General features: G+C 39.8%; 1 protein-coding gene across 15 annotated transcripts in view; it reads right to left on the reverse strand.

Moving 5' to 3' along the window:
• Positions 1-21,063, reverse strand: part of ERC1 (ELKS/RAB6-interacting/CAST family member 1) — a 305,098-nt gene that overhangs the window by 191,374 nt on the left and 92,661 nt on the right. For all 15 annotated transcript variants that reach the window (XM_075428699.1, XM_075428697.1, XM_075428696.1 and 12 more), the window contains 2 exons: positions 16,118-16,285; positions 334-471 (listed from right to left, as the gene is read on the reverse strand). In XM_075428699.1, coding sequence (XP_075284814.1) covers positions 334-471; positions 16,118-16,285 — 306 coding nt within the window. The remainder of the gene's footprint in view (positions 1-333; positions 472-16,117; positions 16,286-21,063) is intronic.

Raw genomic sequence — 21,063 nt, forward strand, 5'->3', positions numbered from 1 at the left:
AAGAATCCACTGCTGAAATGTAAGGCATCCCCCAACCACACCATGTCAAGAGACGACAGCGTGAGCACCCCAATCTCTGTCCCGCAGAGTGACGGCAGGCAGCTGACGGCATCCGCCGGCGGTGCCGCCGCACCCCTGCACCCTCCGGCATCGCCCTCCGGTGCGGGGCCCACCGCACTCCGCCGGCCCCTCCATGGCCAAGGGCGTCACCGGGGCATGGCGTTAGAGGTGTCTGGCACCCAGAGTCCACAGCCACACGGAGAAGCCGCCTTCAGGGAGGTTACCGGTAGCAGGGCCCTTGGAAGGAAGGGCCTCGGGGCTCTCCACACTCACTTTTTCTGCCAGAGCTTCCTCCAGCGTGGTCAAGGCAGTGTCAGTGTTTGTGGTGTCGGCCTGCAAGGATTTCACGCGATCCTTCAAGCTGCTCATCTGCTTCTCCTTGTCTCTTAACTGTTCTTGAAGATTTTCGATCTTAAAGAGGAGGAGTAGATTTTAAGAAAACAACGAGCAAACCCATCCAAAATCATCTTAGGAGTATATTAAACTCTTAAAAATATTCTTAAAGCAGAGGAAGTAGGCAAGGGCCTAGTTCCTGTAATCCTGCATCAAAACATAAAGCAATGCAACCAAACCCATCAAATATGAACAAGGAATCGGCAACCTTTACAATAATCAGGAAAGAATTCAGAGCAAGAAAGTCTAAATAATATTTACAAGAACAACATAAACAAAGAAAGGGTATTCTTCCTAATTTCCAAGGACGTTGGGCACTGTGTGACTGAAGAATGACCAATGTATTCACAATATGAAATATTGTGCATATATGAAATATTACTGCATACATAAACCAAAAAACGCACTTGATAAGAAGTTGTGAAAAAGTATTAGGTATTTCCTTTTGTACTGTCACATTCTTTACCGTACTGGCATGTTGCTTATTCACCTTACATGTTGGTTTCTTATGTGCTGGACTAATACAAAGCGTCATTCCTTGGGTAGAAGATACATCACCCTTCTTTTCTGCAGGTGTAGAATTTGATCGATTTGCGAGTTCTGAATGTATCTTTTGACAGACTAAGATGTAATGCTAAACCTATTTTACACACACACACACGTCACTAGAAACAGGCACATCCACAACCTGGAGAAAACAGATTTTTCAGCAAAGGATTAAACCGGGTACAGATTTCTCAGTTGCTTCCTTCTGGCGTTGTTGCTAACAAGTTCTTTTTGTATCAGTGAATGTACATCACAAACTGGTGAATGACACTCAGCGTGTACAGCACCCATCTCCAAAACACCTGTTACAAGACGCTCTTTTAAAGACATCTGTAGGAAATCATGTGAGCAGACAACCCCGAAGGCTGTCCAGTATCTCCTAAACTTTCTGAAAGCCTTTTTGCTTCACCTGTCAAACAGAAGTTAGCAGCTCCTTGGTTAGTGGAAATAGAGCAACTATGCCCAGGTTTTACTCCTCAACCCTGGAAGAACTGAGCTTCTGTGATTACAGAGCAAATGGCTATTTAGAGACATCCACTACTACTTTGCTGTCTCTTACTAAAATTACATCTGGACCGTAGTTTTAGAAAATGGTCTAAATCATGAATGTAGAAGTTGTTGCAGGAGGCTGAACAGCTAGTCACAAAAATCATTGACGTGTTGTTACAAGTCGGAGTTAGGAGGAAGAAGGACCTATTTCAGGGAAACCCTTGCCGATATTTCCCTGCAGTCCCTGGCCGCTGAAGGAGTCCCCTGGTATAAAATTCTCCACACAGTTTTATTTCTCTCACTCGAGCACATTTAAGCTTATGTCCAGCTTTGTACACAATCTATATATTACTGACAGCAGAATTATGTAAAGTTTGTTGTTATTGTGGGGTTTAGCTGGTTTTTGGTGTTTTGTTTTTTTTTTTTTTTAAAGGAATGGATTGAAATTGGTTTTCATTTAACTTCACCATTACTTTCTCTTAGGAAAAAAGTATTAGGCCTCCAAGTTATGCTTAAAATCTAAATCCGAGCACAACACAAATGACACCATAAAAAAAAATTTTACAAAGTATAACCAGTGACGTCTCATGTGACTCAGAAATAACTGTAAGAATTAAAAACTTCTCCTTTATACACTCACATTTATTATTAATGCCCCATTAGCACACGTTTGTAGCCCACTGAGCTGCAGAAAGAATCCTACTAGTTTTGACTTCTCAGTTCTCCTGGTGCGCATACGTACAGCTACCAAGGAGGTAACACCCCTGAGAGCAGCCTACGTGGCTGCTTCTGACCTGACAAGCTCTCAGTGCCGTCAGCTGTCTAGACAGGCTGGCTGTTTGGACAGCCAGCCACCCGTGAAAATACACTGCAAAGCAGGGTGAACTATTCTTAGACTCCTGTTTAATTCTGGAGGCGAAACTCTCGCAAAGGCTCCGACTGGCCGAAGAGTGGATAGTGCAGGGTGGTTTTCTGCTGTGAGCAACCGTACGTAAGGGACAGCTAAATAATTCAGATTCAGCATGTATTAAGGTGCTTACCAAGGCAGCACAAGCATTTGCACACGCACAGGATGCATTTGGATGTTTCAATAACTGTTTACTGTCAGCAGAGTAAGATGACAGCTGTATGACAGGACTATGTATGACTGCTGCATCTCACCATTGCAACTGCACCCTAAAAAATCTAAATGTGATGTGTAGAAAGTGGGAACCTGTCTATTCTTTCAGTCTACAGGCACATTTTTCAGTCTGGAGTAACGGATGATGTTTTTCGTTATCCCCCAGGGAACGGCAGGTACACTGAAATGGTCCAAGTCACACCAATAGCTCGACACTACCTATAAACCCCACTCTACCTACAGCTGTGCCTTTTGCAGGGTCAGATAACTGATGGTTCCCAACAAGGACATACCCTTAAAACTACAGAAAACTAGAACTGGATCAACTCATGTATCCAAACTGAAACACTTGTATAATAATAGATGCAAAATTTCCTTTATGAAATTGCAATCAACAACGAAATAATAGCCTTTGTTCCATTTTTCTCCCAAACCTTCATTACTGTAACAAATAATAATTAAGTTAAAGGTTCTCCAAAATTCTATAATCTAAACAAAAAAGCAAAAAATAGTTTATATTTTGCCCATATAGTTAATTACTGAATAACTTTGCTATTATGTCCGTGCAAATAGTTCGACAATCCTTTTCAAAAATACAGAACGTGTATCATATTTGTTTTACTGTCCTTTTTTCCAAGCCAAACCCTCCAAAAAAGTAATTCTGAACAAATTCTTAAATAAAGGATAGAAATAAAACAGATAACCAAAATATGGTCTTTCTTTTCTACCCAATAAAAGATGAAATAAATAACGACAGAATCTCCAAGCCCTTTGGAAAATATAAAGGGACAAGGATTGAACCAGCACCGTTTAGTCTTGAAACATTAGGAAGATGATAAATTTCCTCTGAAATGTTCCATAAACCTAAGGAATATATATTACTATACAAAATTTCTAAAAAGGAAAAATAAAAAATATATATTATTATTAGATTATTAACAATCTTTATTCTTGCTATATACACTTACTTTGCAGGGTAAAGACAGCAATCTGTGGATAAAATAGCAACACTAAGCTTACTGTAAAGGCAGACACACATACACTAGAATCATCTGCTCTGCATACCAATTTCCTCATCAATAACGATTTACTGAAATCTTTTTTCCGGACATTACCAGTTGTCAGGCACTATCATGTTTCAACCTGGGTGATTTATTCCTCGTTGTGTGTAACTAATTAGTTTGCCTTCCAGCCCTGACACACAGGAGCAGAGGCAAGAGAAGTTTCCTCTGGCATTCTCTTCCAAAGGCAAGGAAGCATTCTACTTTTAGCAAATACCAATCTCACTAAGAAACTCATGCCAATGGCAAGAAAAAACAGCCCGGGGAATTAAATGAGATGCATCTAGTTTAATACCCATCAAGGCCATTAGATTCTCAAATTCCTCTAGTTAGAGGCTACTAGTAGATCTTTGTATCATACTTCAGCCAAGAAATCCTTTTGCAGAACAACCATCAACCCTAGGGTATGTGTAAATTGAATACTTGGAAAACAATTTCTATAGTACCAGACACTTTCAAATTAGAATAAATGAAGTGGGTTTGTAAACTGGTCATTCAGACTCCCCCTGACCCCCACTCCGTTACGGGAAAAGAACCTTTTTCTTCCTTCAAAATACTTTGTTTTTAATCAAAGATCGACACTTCACAACGATAACTTTCTTGATCACCTGGGTTGCAACAGAATTAACTGCATTTATGTTTAATTTCCCACTTTCAATTTTCTTCATGCTATTCTGTTTGACTTCTAAAAGGAATAAAATGGTGAAAGGAAAAAATTTATTCTTGACCTAATTTTGCACACACACTTTACGCAACAAGGTTGACTTCAGAAAAGAATGGTATGTAGGAAGAATTGCTGCTACAACAAAAAAAGACTTAAACTGTATAGTTATTTAATTATTTTGTACCTTTGATGAAGGAGCAACACACAAATGACAGCGATCTAGAAGACTATTCTCTTTCCAGTGCTTCTTCATACAAAGTGCTTTGCAATTAGTTTATACCAGTCAGAAAAATGGTTCAGCTATGTTTACATAAATGATCTCTAAGGACATTTCCATCCCTTTGTTTCCTTTTGTCCCCCTTTCCCTTGCACCCCTTATCATCCTCTGGTAGCACGAGTTTGCTGACAGATCACTGCGAAGCACAACTCACAAGAACAGTCACCATAAACTGAATTGTAATTATAGCATCTTCGGAATAGTAAAGCATTCTTTCCGTACTGTTGCATTCCCTGTAATAAACAGTATTTAAACCAGATGTTTCAAACCATATTCTCAGAATATGACTATCATGTTTTGCAGTCCTTCTGTCCTGCTAGTAAATAGCTTGAATTTCCTTCAAATTTTCTAACACGATCCTGCCGCGAAAGCTTGCTATTTCTTGAAACTGACACTGAGAGGCATTTCCTTACAAATTTCTAAAAAGACCCCAGCATAATTTGGGAGGGGGAAGAAAAAAACAAAGAAATTAGGACCCCAAGACCGAAGACTGATTTTTGAGTTGGTAAACGACCAGAAATTCACATTGGCAGGGGAGCCAATGTATAAGTTCTTAAGCATTGTCTCAGTTCCAAAGCATTTGCCTGGAAAAAATTATGCATTATCAATTACTCCCATGCTTAGACAGCTGTAAAACAGTTAAATTTAGTTAAGAAATTGCTTCATTCTGAGGAGGTTCCATAATATTAATAGCCTAACCTAGTCAAAAGCAGAGTCTTTGAATTGTAAAATCCTATCATGGACACTGGCCAATACAAGGGAGGGTTATTCTTTCCAACCTGCTGGTAGTGGTTATGTCTCAAAGCATGCAAGTTTTCATATGAATGGACAATACTTTTTGTTATTTAATTTGCATTTTACATAAAGTATAAAAGCTGTTCATAAGAGTTCTGTTTCGGCAGTACGTGAGCCAGTTGGCTAAGTACACCTGTTTAATTACATAATTCATTAAAAAAAAAAATCGCTGTCACTGGTTGTCGAAGGTGACCCTTCGGTTTTGCTGGTATTCGTCAGCTAAGAGAATGTATTCATTGCCCATCAACAACAGGATTTCAGCCTGGGTTGTTTGTTAAAACAATTTGTTGCTTCCAACTTGGGTGCAATACTTTCACCCTAGTAAGTGAAAACAGAACGTCGCTATCATAAATAGCAAAACAAATTCATTTAGACTCTGCTTCCCCTCTTCAGTGAAATACTAAGTTTATATATTACTCATTTATTTCATATATGTTAATGTTACTTACACTGAGAACCATAACTGAAAACATCTGGTAATTTATTTCACAATCTAATTATGGGTAACATCCATTTTGTTGAAGTTCTGGCCTAATCATGCAGAATAACTTCATGCTAATTCTCCTTTCCACTGCATCCTGACATTATGAAGCAATCTCTGTGACTATGCTTTCTAAAGTTCTGTTCCTAAGACCTACCAAATACAAGAGGATTAAAAAACCCAACTATTTTAGGGACATTTGCTCATTACTGTTCCAAATCCCAGAAAAGACTTCAACAATAAACATGCACAGATTTGATTTAGGAAAGTTCCTTACAGAAAAAACACAAATACTTTAATTTGGAGTATTTTCATATTGATGGTTCCCAAACGTTCAAAATAAGGAAAACCAAAACTACTTCATCGTGGAAGGCTGATAAAACACGAGAAAAAATTTGAACCAGTAAATATTAACTTAAACCTGATATTCTGTTTTGTAAGAAGTTGTGATGTTGCTTTTAGAATAGCTCAAGCTTCACAAAGTTATAGAACATTTTAAAAGTGTCATGTGAAAAAACTTACTACACTATGAATTAAACTACTTGGCTAAACCAAGTACAGTGTTTCATTGACTAGTACTGTGAAACAAACCCCCTTCATTCCATGGCAACTTGATCTCATGGAATACTGATGCTGTTCTCCTGACTTGCTTTAGATTTCGATTTTGGTTCCACACAGAGTAAGGATACCGTAATCCTGACACATCCCTGCCGAGGTACACAGTACAGTGCCACCCATCACACTCTCGTTACAGAAAAAAGGGTGATGAGAAAAGACATGAGGAAAGGAAAGGCTTAAGTCATCACTGCATTGCAATACCCAAGAATGGAAATCAGGGAGCAGAAAAGACCAAACATTGAGGCAGACCGATGGATAGGATGGGAACAGGGGATTTAATGTTGAGTATAAAGGAACTCCTCACAGCAAACTAAACTCCATTTACATTATCATTTAGGATCACTCAGGCAGAAGGCTGTACAACTTGAACAAAGATTTTAAATGAGATTTGGATTCAGACACTGAATTACTTTGTCCAAATCACTGATTTATTAAAATGATCAAAGAAATATCGTAAGGTAAAACTGCCCGAAACCAGAGGGGAGAGGTCTGGAAAGAAGGGATGCTTCTAATCCCAGTGTAAAAAAAGCTCAGTCAACTGTGATTGCCCCATTTTGTTCTCCTAGAAAGGATATGGAGTGATGAATAGGAAGGGATTAGGAAGTCATACTGTAAATACTAAACACAAGAAAGGGAGTGTGCGTGTATCCTTCAGTACTTAGCTATCACTGCTCTTACAGAATTACTTCAGAACACAGAGTGATAGGTGACAAAATATCAGACTCTGAAATGAAATTCGTTCATGGTCTGTGCCAAAAAAAAAAAAAAAAGGAATTTAAGAACCCAAAATATTAAATTTGATTCTATTATGTCCTATTTTATACCACTGACTGCTTTCGGCATATTGACATTCCAACCTCCACTGCAAACAAAGGCTGGAAGGAACAGAGAGTTGTCCTCTTCATCCAGAAGTTCTGTGTCTAAAATCATCCTCCACCCATATCTGCCAGCAGGTACGTAAGCCCTTCATCATGCAGAGGAGCATCCTAACTATCAAATGCATGCTATTCTGGAACCAGGCAATTTTAGTTTCTCCTGGTGATACTACTCTGTACTGACCAGTTTTCTTATCCTTTGGGTATGTCCAAACCACAGGCTTGAAAGCTTTCATATGCTTGTGCCTTGTGACAGTCCTAAAGACCGTATAAATACTGTGCAGAGACCCACCTTAGAAGACTGTCTAGCCTAGTGGATTCAAAATTCACTCCTGAATCCAGGAAATTCTTGATTTAGACTGAAAAATTACTCCTTCCTTGCTCTAGTGAAGACCCCTAAGCTGGCTAACACAACCACTAATGTCTGTTCCAGACACAGCTCAGACAGTCCCCCCAGGGGCAGAAAACGCCTGGACGCCTGGTGACCAACGCGTTGGGAATTGTGAAGTCTTGCAACCCAGAGAGCAATGAAAAGCCATGTGAGGAAGACCGATGTAAGCAACCAACGAAGGCATACGCCCTTCTCCTGCCTCTTCAATCATAGGGAACTTTGTATTTGTCTAGTATGACGGTGAATACACCAACAAAGCTTATTAGCTTTATCTTGCCAGGAAAACTACACATTTAATTTATAACGAAGCCAAGAGGCCCCACAGTTGGCTGTTCTCCCAGATCCCTTCAAGAAACCAGAATTTGTCAGTCCCACCACCTATGAGTAACGTTCCATCTTGCCAATCAAGAAGTTATCTCCAGGCAGAAGCAGGACAGAATATTAAAATGACTGCTCCTCTTTGAGGAATACTAAAAAAAGACTCCTTCTGTATACACAGATTTGCTGAATTGTGGTTTCAGTTTTTTGGAACGCTTGAGTACAGATAATACCAGAAACTCCAGTGGAGTTTTCTTGTAACTTCACTATTGCTATCAATCTTCTGTGACACTATTACAGCAATGTGTATCAGTTTAAAACCCTACATTAGCCAGCTACAACAGCTGAACTACAGAAATAACATCATTAACCTCACAGTCCTGTTTTCCTTCTTTGTTTGAACCTACTTATCTAAAACGAGGAGTGAATATTCATTACTTCAGAAAAATAATCAAATACTTCAGTTACTAAAGGCAACAGGCAAGATTCTTTAACAACATCAATATGAATCGAGAGAATGTTCCTTACACTATTAGATCTCAAAATAAGAAATTGGCTTGGTATCTTCCACACACACTAGAACAACATTTGACTTTTTAAAAGAATATTACCGTACATCTGGGAATATAGGTACATATGCTACATATGATCCAGATGGTTTTATTTTCATTGTAGTATCACAAAATGCTCCAAGAAAAAGAGGGCGTTCTGTAAGAATAAAGCAGCATATTCGCCTTTTACAAATTCTGATTTATAATATAGGCAGGCATAAAAATTTACTTTGAATCCAGCAGGTTCCTCTACCCTAGCTGCTGCATTGCTAGCCATAACTGTGCATTAAAAATTACTGTTCTAGCATAAAATTTGTTTTATATAAGATCAATTTTTCAAATTTAACTTATGCCTCTGCCACTACTCTAGATGTCGCACATAATTTTCTAAACAATCTTTAAGTGCATGTTAGGCACTTCTGAGTAAACTCACTCACAGGTTTCACTGCTCTAAAGTTTAATAAAAGTGATTCTTATGCAACCCTATTCAAAAGCTGTCTGGACGTGGTCCTGGGCAACTGACTCTGGGCAGCCCTGATTGAACAGGGGGATTGGACAAGGTGACCTCCAGAGGTCTCTTCCAACCTCAGCCACTCCATGACTCTGTGAAAACAATTTGCCATAAAACAATAAATACACTGAACAAAGACCCTTAGGAACAGAACGTCTCATGCTTCCTCTGTGATGTTCAGTAGAAAAACATCTTACAGTGCTCTTCAGCATTAGAAGTCTGTGCTTAGGACAACTGCACTGAGTTTCCCACTTCTGGTTTAATGACACAGAGCAATTCAAGTTCTTCACTATAGTGACAAGAATGCCCAAAATGTTTTCAGTAACTTAGTATGAAGTATCCAACAGACAAAAGGGAATTTCACTGATTAATACAAGTGCTCACGTACTGTTTATTATAACCTAAACAAGATACCTGTGACTATAGGCTATGAACTCACCAGTGAGGGCCATAACAGCGCCCAACTTAGAGCCATGAAATGCATGCTCATTTGGAAACCAAAAAGCCCTTACAATGAGAACGCTGGAGTGCAATTCAAGCTCCGAGGCATCTACCACCACTGATCTGGATTAGGCAAGAAGATCTAAAGTGTATTCCTTGGGTCAGTCCCTGGAGAAAATACACTGTCACCTCTACCAGCACCTATAGCCTATGGACTATCCGCCATTGAAAATACTGTCTGAAGATAAGCTTGTGGACCTTTTAGGACCCATACTCTAAATGAGAAAAATGTATGTTATTATACGGCTCAGACAGAATCGAAAAAGATCAAACCTCCTGAGCTAAAGCCTCTCCTGAGTGAGAAGCGATCTTGCTGACACTGAACCTGAAGCTGCTGTAACAAACTCAAAGATCTGTATGGTAATCAGTCACCTTTAAAATGAAACTACTAAAGAATTGAAAAGCAGTATGAAGACATATTCCCCTGCCCTAATAATGTCTTCTTAGCCATACATTCACAGAAGAAAAAAAAAAACCAAAAAAACCACATCGCACCATCTGGGCTGCAATTGCTCCAAAAAGTCTCAGGTAAGTGGGAAGTCAAACAGAAGGGTAAGGATCTTATTTTCAAAGTGGTTGTGGCTCACTGTAAAATGAAAATAAATTCCGTGTTGTATCCTTATTTCCCACGTGGAAATTAAACAACTGATCTCCTTCCTGAATGACAGAAATGAAAAAATCTCACAGGATAATTATGCTGAATTTGAACTCAGATAATAAAGACTCTCCAGTCGTCTTTGGCATTTTCATTTCTACCACAAGATTTTATCTAGTCGTATTTTGATAAAGGTGAAGGATTAAAAGCTTCTCTAATTTTTCCTATTATTACTCTAACTGAAGATAATACCTCTATCCAAAAATCCCATCCTGCACGGTAAAGCAATTCTGAGATGATATTCCTAAGAGAAGGGATTGTAGCACCTTAGAGACACAGGGTAACGAATTAGATAGAACAGCTTCCAGAAAATTCTAAAAGCCATGAATTTCATCTTTGTTATGTTCAGTGGTAGTCTGCAAGCTTGTAACAGAAAGGCTTGAAAGAAAGTAAAAGCAGCAGCAGAACAGGCCTGACACCCCTGCAGGGACATGGAAGGACAAGTTCCCCAGGACCCTCCAACACACATCTTTGAGGTCACATCTGTCAGTTTTAATAAAGAAGCTGGCACAAGCCTGTGGGGACTTCAGGTCTTTTTTGTGATGTTTGAAATCTCTGAACTGGTTTGGAACCAGTTCAGCGGCACGCCTTGAGACTTGGAGTAAAAGGAGCCAAAGTACGGCTTTTTCCGACAGAGATATTTGCAGAAATACTCTTCTACTTGCACTGCTTGTTAAGCCACAGAGTTAATGATGAAAAGTCGCTATTTGATCAGTCCTAGCCTGAGCAGAAAGCCCATCATCTCCTCCTCCTACGTCCCTGCAGAAGGTGGACTGATGATCCTGGAGCACTGTACTCCTCCTTAAACGTTCATGATTCGAGCATGTAAGAAGCAGAGAATAAGCTTGCCTACAGGTATATTACAGAGGCAAAAAATTATCTATTCTTAAATAAAAGGGCAGATGCTCACTCACTTTGTAAATGTACACACAGACCATCTTTGTTGGGACAGTCTTACTTGTTCTTTTCCGCACAGTTTGCACAACCAGAGACTCCGACACTCGCCGCAGGTTTACATGGGCCATTGCCTATGGTGTTCATACTATAAGATTTTTAAGCATCAAACATCATCGTGGAGAGTCTCAAATGGATATCTAAAAGTCCATCCTGCATGTTATTAATTCTTAGACCACCATATATTCATTCATCTGGTACGCAAGTTCAAGGTCGCACCAGGGAAAATGACACTACCACAAACTGAATTAAATGTTTGAAAATGCCGTTCCTTGTCTGTGTTCTCTCATCTCCTCAGGGCTGGAGCAGAAGAGCTGCCTGAGGAGGTAAATCTACTCTACAGATGGGGGAATGGAAAGAAAACAGTCTTTAAAGTACAAACACTGAACTTTAAAAGTTATGAATACTAAACCAACACTGCTGTTGTAGTAACTATGATCACTACTGGTTTTAAACAATTGAGTTAAAAATTCCATTTGCAGTCCCTTCCTCTGGAGAAAGGCAATGTTTCTTATACAAAAGAGCAGGAAAATTGCCTTTGGAGTCTTCCTGAATACTAGCAAAACAAGTCAGCACAGCTACAAAAGAAAAAAAAAGGCGGGGGGGGGGGAAGAAAAAAAATATCTGTGTTCTTGTGTTCTTCCTTTACTTCATCACAGGTCAATTATCACATTGCGCATGGGGAGCTGCCAAATAACACTGCTATGTTCAGACACCAAAACTTGCAATTTCTTCATCTGTAGCTGCATTGCACAATGAAGGGAGCGTCAACCCCTCCTCCCCAAGACAAAACACGACCTCCCCCCACAGCAAGGGGTGACTGAGGCACTGCTTTTTTTTCTTTCAGGGTAACTGTTACTTATCTTGCATCCCAAATGCTATTTCTCTAAAATGCTTTGATTGCAAAGTATCGGGTTTTTTCCCCCCCCTATTCCTTTTCATCCTGGTCTACCACAGACAGGCAGCTGTGGCAAAGAGAATAGTGAAGCACAAGTAAATGTTTATCAGGTTCAGATTTCAAACTTGCCCAGCGTGGTCTCCATCTTCTGACAATCTCCCCTTGACTGGAGTTCTAACAACTTAAAATGAGATTTTATGCAAGATTTATTTTCAATGAAATGAGGAAAAAAATCCTGAAGCTCTATAACACTAAGCTTTCGCTTAAAATTTTCAGACATAAAGCTAAAACTCATTTCTGTAGTCTCCAAATTTCTCACATTTGCCCTATTTCTATTGTCTCAGATAAAGGTGCCACCAAGCAGCATCACTGTAGGAGCTCAGAACTGGAAAGATTCCAGAATTTAAAATGTGAAGCATGTGGTTTCCTCAGCAACCTGGAAAATGTATTTTGGTGCCTACTGGGTATCAGTAGTGATGTCAATTCTCATGTTAATTTTTCAGATCTTTGTTGCTCATAATCTTCTTCTGTGTCTTTCATTTGATCTCTAATCAGCCAGTAAACTTCCATGGCTTGCTTTATCTGGATTTTAGAATGGCCAGAACAAATTCCTTCTAGTTCGCCACCTTTCATCAATACAGCAATGATATCAATAGTTGATAAACCAAACCATGCAGTGGCCTGCATCAGTGAATCCAAACACAGACCCAACAGGAAAAGATGCATTGCAAATAAGCTTTGTTTCAACCACAGAAATGGCAGAAATTTAGTACAGCACACCAAACAATTTCTTGTCAGGGCCATCAGAATAGGTGATCATACATCTAAAGCAGTCACAGAAAAAAAAAAATGAACAGAAGTCAAAATGCCCAACATAGCCATATAACTTTTGGCTATGGCAACATTACTAGTAGAGGTAATCTCTCTGCATTTCAAAAGAAAGTAAACAACTTTTCCAAAATGGATAAGTTCTGCAAGTTAATAATTTTTCAATAAATACTTTTCTTTTCAACGTCTTCATGATTTTAGCTTTTGTTACAAATTTTCTTTTTACCTAGCATTAAAAAAATGTTAGTGCTCAAAATATAGCTCATTAGCACACCCACTTCAAAAAGATCCTCAAATCTGAGTACATCCTGAGGGAAGAGCACTTGGTAAAAACAGACTGAATAGTATCTACTCATCCAATTCTTGATTTGGTTAAATTCCTTCAAACATGCCAGCACCTGTATCCCATACCTCCTCATAACTGCAAGGAGCAGTTAAACCCTGCTGCTGCTGGTTCCAAATATCCACAGAAAAATATTTCTTAACACTACACAGGAGCAAAAGCTTTTTTTCACAACGTGTCTCTCATAGTCTTTCACTATATTCAATTCAAATGTCTAAGTACCACTTAAACCATGCTGATAAACCTAAAACAAGCATTTAATATCAGATAACTACACCAGTAAAAAAAAAAAATCCACTACTATCTGTGACCTCTGAAGGTCTTAAACTCTACCATCCAGATCTTCACTGAGAATATATAGACTAAAACCTGATCTGTCTGAACATACCAGTTTATAATCAGAGGGAGGAATAAAAAGACCCTTCTGCATGAAGGTAAAATTCTAAAGGCTGCACATTTCTTTTTTTACCAACAATAAAATACTGAACTGTCCTGGAAGGTCTGAAAGACATCACCTGGATAAAGCAGAAAATAGGCTGAGCACTTTAATAAGAAGGTGCACTCTAGAAATGCAAAAAAGAAAATCACAGTTTACAGGCTTTAAGAGAAAAACATAGACATGAGAGAAGCTACAGGCTTCTATGGTGCCAGGCAGAGGGCAGTAAACGCTGTCTGTGCACAGGCACATATATCAGACAAAAATGAGACTTCATCATTTTCTTTAGCACCTGAAACAGATTTTGTGCAAGCTCTCATGACTTCTACAGTATAGAGAGAAAATCAGACCTGTCCTTAAAGACACTAATTCTAAAACTTCAAAGGACTGAATTTGTGCTCACTTACCCTAGGCTATACAAAAAAACAAATTCATATTGCACCACAAACCTCAGATAAAAATATTGTCATCTGGATTCTCCATAAAAATATTCTAGGTTTGATAGTTACAGAACCTGAAAAAATAATCTTTGGATTTAAAAACCTCACAGTTCAACCATTCATCAAAGGAAATTGTTCCAAGAACTTCAAGGCTGAAGCAAACTGAAATCTCTGCATGCGATTCTAGTTAGCAGGAGGAAAGAGATATTTTTCTACAGATAGGCTATATGTTTTTTTTGTTGAAGAAGCTCAGAGACGTGTTTAGAAAACACCTCAAATTGCAGTTTATTCTGGCAGTGTTATTCTCTGTTGAGCTCTCTAGGAGAGCAAGACCTCCAAAACTTTACAGCTAAAAGCCTGGTCCCTTACTTTCCAATCTGAAGAGGCCAACTCTTTTACTTGAAAGCAGCAGCAAACCAACCTCAAAAAATAGGCTAGCCACAAGAAGAGGCACGATGAAACTGTCTTCATATGGATTACAGTGAAAACAAATATAAAAAAATGAGTGCAAAGAGAACCTGTAGCCCTGCCTATAAATGAACAAATGAAAGATAATTCTATAGAGTTATGCAGAAGATATCAGAAAACATGTGAAATAACAGCGTAAGAGTAATTGGAAGTCAAACAACCTCACTGACATTTAACATTTATGCAAATGTCAGATTCCCCACTTCTTGGTTAACGTTCAGATGGGATCTCAACCAATGTTTGGAGTGTGCACGACCAATTTTGAAAACAAAAGAAAGCACGGTACAAACATTAGAAATCTAAAAGTGTTTCTAAAAAGATGAACGGTCAAAAAAATGAGACCATGAAGACTGGGAATTAGGGCTCTGTTCTAGAATTATTAATGACTTCTTTATGGCTAAACTCCATATCTGAGCTTCCATTCCTGCATGACATTTGCTGTAACAGAACTGAACGTGACCTAAACCCTCATGATTCATCGCTACGTACTAGAAGAAAAGGCAATGGCCAGGCATCAGAAATTAATCAATACTCTGAACTATCAAAATCACAAGAATTCCACAGAATTACTTAAAGGTCTAGAAAAAAACTCAACCACATTCACAGCCGAATACATTGAATACAAGCTCCAAAAGCAGCTTCTCGAAAGATACAGAGGAAAAAATATTCTGTAAATTAAAATTTATTGTGATACACGCATTTCTCTCTTTTTACCACGTGTAGCAGCAGTTTGGGATATACCGTGTGCAAGTCGCAAACAATCATCCATGATGACATTCATTGCCCTAGGACTCAACGCCCTTCGGGAAACCTCTCTAATTTCTCCGACGGGGTCTACTTTTTCTTATCCAGACCTCCCCCATTTCACTGATAAGGTCTACATTTTCTTGTCCAGAAAGCTATGCAGGATAGTCTGAACCCTGATTATTCTATTCTATCAGTTCCCAAGAAATATTAAGTATGATAAAACAGCATTTCTAATGAAAGTTACACAAAGTTCTTCCTGAACTTTTCTCAGCACGTTAGAGAGGAATCATCCTAATTGCTTCTGCTGACACAGCCCCTCATTCACTTGGTCACGTACTGAAGTCACAGTCCCGCCGTGCCCTGTGCTTCAGACCAGCATGGCTTTGTTAAGGTGCTGGGTGTGAGAGGATGGGTTTTTTTAGGTGATGTGCCCTTGTATAAATACTTCAGCCATTGTCAATAGTGAATAGGAGCAGAAGCAGCACATGCAACCACTGAAAGGCAACGGCCTCTGCTTTGCATTCTTTCTATTTTTTTCCTCAAAACTTCAAACTGAAATTCATCATTCACCATCTTCCCATTACATGGACTCAATCACTCATCTCTCAAACGTAAATTCTAGTTCAGACTTTTTGACAGACTCAGAAACTAAGACACATCCCAGACGTGTATCTGACTTCAACCTCTACAATCTTACCTTCTTCTGAAGAACATTAACTTTGCGTTCCTTCACCTCTAACATGTCCTTGAGGTCGTGGATCTCTCCTGCTTGAGTCCCCTTCTCCTCTGCCATCTCCTGAATCTGCTTTGTCTTCTTATTTAGCATAGTCTCCTTCTCTTCCAGACGTAACCGTAACGCATCCACCTAGATTCAGACATGCAGAAACAGAGTTTGTTTAGCACTGAAGGAAAGAAATTTTAGAAAAATTAAACCACACTTCCACGAGTGCTGTCAAATTACAAGTAGATTCAGAAAACTAACATCCCTTACTTTAAGACTGTTCAAGATACGTAAGCTTGTGATAAAACAGTCATCACAAGTTGTAAGAGACTAAACAGTAAAAACAACCAAAAGTTTTATTCCCAAATTATATGAGACTAATGATCCTTCTTGGAAAATCTTAAACCATACTTCTGACATAACTCAGTGTTCTAAGATAGAAGTCTGGAATTTTTTTCCTCAAAGTAGAAGCCAACACAATGTGCTGTTGAGAAGTTCTCTCATATACGGGAAAACTGACCCCTTGATTCGAAACATTACTAATGTTCAGAGCTTTAAACACTGACTCTTAGTACAAAACTTTCATAGTAAAGATAAAATGGAAAAAAAATGACACAGAGTATTGTGGGTGCAATTTGGATGCATAAACATACTTAGAGCTCCCACGGCCGCAGTAAGTTTAGAAACTCTGGAAATTCTATGGTACCCTCAAACTTCAGAACTGCATGTTGAGGAGCTTTTGCTTTTCTCTCTGCATTTCTCTTACACAAATGAAACACAGAGCCCACAAGAGAAAAGAAATGGGAAAATAATTCAGAGCTATCTGAATATAAATATGATGAGAAGAAAAAGGTCACCACAGCGCACAGACTAATCTCAAAGACCACTGTGGAATACGAAATCCAACACCACCAACCTGCTCGAGACAACAAAAGAAACCCACTGACCCCTGTCCACTCAGCATTCAGGCAGAGCTCCAATCTGCCTGCTTGCTGCTAATCTTCTCTGACAGTATCAGATCTGGTTCCTGTTAGCCGAATCCACTACAGAACATCAGTCACACAGAGTAAACAGGGTGATCAATGAATTTCTTGGTCCTCCTGCACAGCATAGGCTAGCAGAGACGTGAAGTGAAAAGACGACTTGGACAACTTCAGCTGGGGAAATGATTTAGGTAGTCACTATACTCACTGTATTTTGAGCAACATTTCGTTTTAATGTGTTATTCTAATTCCACTTTATTTCGACCTGCTAATGGGAAAGTTGCCTCTAAAGCTCTACATTTACAGTATGTCATGCCCACAAAATCCTTTGCTCTCCCGTCCGATTCCTTTTACACAGAGCAATAAGCACTTGCCAGTGGGGAAGAGAACTTCCCTGTTCTCACAGAATCACAGAATCACAGAATAGTAGGGGTCAGAAGGGACCTCTGTGGGTCACCCAGTCCAACCCCCTGCCAAAGCAGGGTCACCCAGAGCAGGCTGCACAGGACCTTGTCCAGGCGGGGTTTGAATATCTCCAGAGAAGGAGACTCCACAACCTCCCTGGGCAGCCTGGGCCAGGACTCCGTCACCCTCAGAGGGAAGAAGTTCTTCCTCATGTTCAGACAGAACTTACTGTGCCTCAGTTTGTGCCCATTGCCCCTTGTCCTGTTGCTGGGCACCACTGGAAAGAGCTTGGCCCCATCCTCCTGACCCCCACCCTGCAGATATTTGTAAGCATTTATTAGGTCCCCTCTCAGCCTTCTCTTCTCCAGGCTGAACAAGCCCAGCTCCCTCAGCCTCTCCTTGTAAGGGAGATGCTCCAGTCCCCTCCTCATCCTCGTAGCCCTCCGCTGGACTCTCTCCAGTAGCTCCTCATCTTTCTTGAACTGGGGAGCCCAGAACTAGAACTCTCCACACCAGCACCGCAACCCTGCGGCCACCTCTGCGTCTGGACCCTTCTCACTTGCACACATGTTATTAAAATTGCATTCCTGACCTCTCACCCAGCAAGTGGGGCGCGGAGTATATCGTGCAGTGATATTAGAGTATCAGGTACTACCCAAATATGATTTATAGAATTGCTACCATTTGTAATGAAAAGTTTAGCAGGTGGATAAGGCTTTGTCTTCTTTTAAAAAACATGCAGTTTTATAGATTCGTTAGGTATGTTCTCCTATGGATATTGCTAATATTAAAGCTAAGAGTCACTGCTATTAATTCTTGAAGGGAAACTGAAAATCCACCTCACAAGAAAACCCACATACTCTCCACAGCTGTGTTGCAAAATATTTGAGATGGTCCAGATGCCTACAGCACAGTATGAAGCGAAAAGAGAATATCCGCAAACAGAAATTTATCCACAGAATGCTTTCCATCTTCTGATCGATTATTCTCTTTGAACTCTATATTAGCTTACGGTTTGGGGTAAATTGCCTTCCTGGTTTTATTTGTGTGAGGTCCCTGCCTAGGAAACCACAGAAAACACTTTCAAGACTATTTTCAAAGGCTGGCAGGACACACAATCATCCCCTTCGCACTATTCCTGGCAGAACACTGCACTTGTTTACCCACGTCAGCTCAGTTTATGTATGGCATCCTCCCACAGTGACAAGAACTGAGGTCTGTGGGAGTCAGGTGATGCCAACTTCAACAAAGTCAGCTTTGGATTTTCTCTGCACATGGAAACGAGTAGGCAAACAGCTACTGAGGTGCTGACACCCCTTCTCCTGACTGCTGCGTCTTGGATGGTGTTGTCTTAACACCGGGTTAGCCTAACTGCTTTCACTGTCATAGACTGCCATGTCTTTAATTATGCACAGCCAGTAAAATCTTACGGTACAGCTCAGCTGCAGGACTGCTAGTCCTTCGTATAATAATGGGCTTGCTACCTTGACCTGCACATACCATCAAATTTCCCATGAAGTTTTAGCAAAATTAGCACATTTGTTGCCATCTTCAACACCCTAGCCTTCCTAGGTAGAGACAGAACAGGTAACTCTTTTCAGCTGGGTACCATATGTAAGACTTTAATTTCTTCACTGTAAGAACCATGTATGAAATGCTGTGTTGGGAACCACTGATCTGCCTTCACAGAGTTTTCCAGCAGCAGTAAATAATACTCTGTGACTCTGTTCCTAATACGTATAGCCATACAGTAAGCATGCAGAATTCCAAATTTCTAAGAAAAACTAGAACTATTAGCAGCTCCAATGACTAGCAGAGTAAACACAATAAATGACACAATATTGAATTTATTCTTAAGCCTTTTAAAAAATCCTGGATTCTGTACTTAAAGACTTAGCTTTCAGAATATTCCCAACTTAGGGCTTAGGGAAATCACTAAAATTTTCAAAAGTCCACAATCAGTTTCCAAACTGACTCAGGAGCTTGAGTCAATAGGACTTCGGTTGCACAAATGGTTTTTTCTCATTTTTACCATCATCCACACCGTACAGTAGCAATCAGAGTATTATGACACTGGTGAATCCCACTCAGATTTAGGAAGACGTCAGTGATGCCTAGAAGAAACAGTGCTCTACTCCCTTCCTGGGACTGAGTGATTCTTCCCATCTACCTGCCAGCTGTTCAAACCACGGCTGAACTACTGACTTAGACCAGTGAACCATTCAGTTATATCAGAAGGTACAGTCTCCCATTTACTACATCCAAGCCCTGATGTCTCTGTAATGGCAAAACTCAAAAACTTTTATTCTCTCTTGGTATGACTACAATAACGGCAGCAAAAGAAACAGACAGAATAGCAGTCCTGAAATGGGTGTTTAGAGCTTGCTATGGTCTCTAACAAGAGACAGCTACTTTTTAAAGTAGATGCTGATGTAATTCCATGCATGTCAGCACTCAGAATTCAAAGATAATTGCCAAAGGCACAGAGGAAGACATAAAATTGTATTTGGTATGCGAGGTGAAATGGTGCTTGTATCCTACTGTAGATATTGCTGTGTGAAGTCTCCAAGTAACTGAAATCAGTATATTTTAAAAAGCATCGGTTTTGTCACATTCTATTACTATCCTGCAAACGCATCATGTAAATACACTAAGAGTTAAGCTGTTTTACTGAAAGCATAGTCTGCAATTAAGACTTAAAAGCTACGTTTACTGACCGATTTGGAAGGCAGTGGTAGTTCACAAGACTAAATTCTCTATTTTTGAAACTGACATTTCTTGTTTATTATATTAGAATTGACTCTTCACCTTCCTATACAAATTGCAGCAGTATCCAGTATGGTCCTGTAGAAGAATTTAGAATGAATTCTTTATGAACATAGCAGCTCCCAGCTATTTGGACAACTTTGCTTACATGGCCATGTCATGGAGCAGAGGGGCACACACCTGGCTTTGTGCAGAGACTGCTTGGTTCTCACTAGGGTTATGAATTCAATGTAGGACAGATGTTCTCCTTCCAGGGCCAGCTCAGATCAAAAAATCAGTTCAACTATTCTTCCACAATCTCTAGCACGTGGTATTAAATGCCTGAACACAGAGAACTCAGTTCTGTGAGCTGAGCTTAATGCTTGCAGGTGTCAGCAGATGTCTTAACGTAGCTGGTACTAACAAGTCTTGCCAGAGGTGCCCAGCTCGCATTCGCACATTCCTCACTAAATGTGATCCGCTCCCTGACTGTCTCTGATTTGGGAGAGTCTACTATAGTTTCAAAATGCATAAGCCCCAATAAGGAACGACTCTGAGAGAATTTTATGCTCTACTGAGTCATTCAGAGAAAATAAAATGCTTCCAGAGGACTGGATTCATTTTTCTACTGAATATCAGTCTGAATTTACCATATGGAACACACCAATTACAGATCCATGCCAGAGTGGGTAGTATACAAAAATAACAGGGAATGTTCTCACTGATTAATTTAACCTCTGATTGAAGCCACTTACTTTCTGGCACTGACCTAAGCTAAAGGGTTCGCTG

This window comes from Opisthocomus hoazin, chromosome 8, assembly GCF_030867145.1.
Source record: "Opisthocomus hoazin isolate bOpiHoa1 chromosome 8, bOpiHoa1.hap1, whole genome shotgun sequence".
NCBI classification, from domain to species: domain Eukaryota; kingdom Metazoa; phylum Chordata; class Aves; order Opisthocomiformes; family Opisthocomidae; genus Opisthocomus; species Opisthocomus hoazin.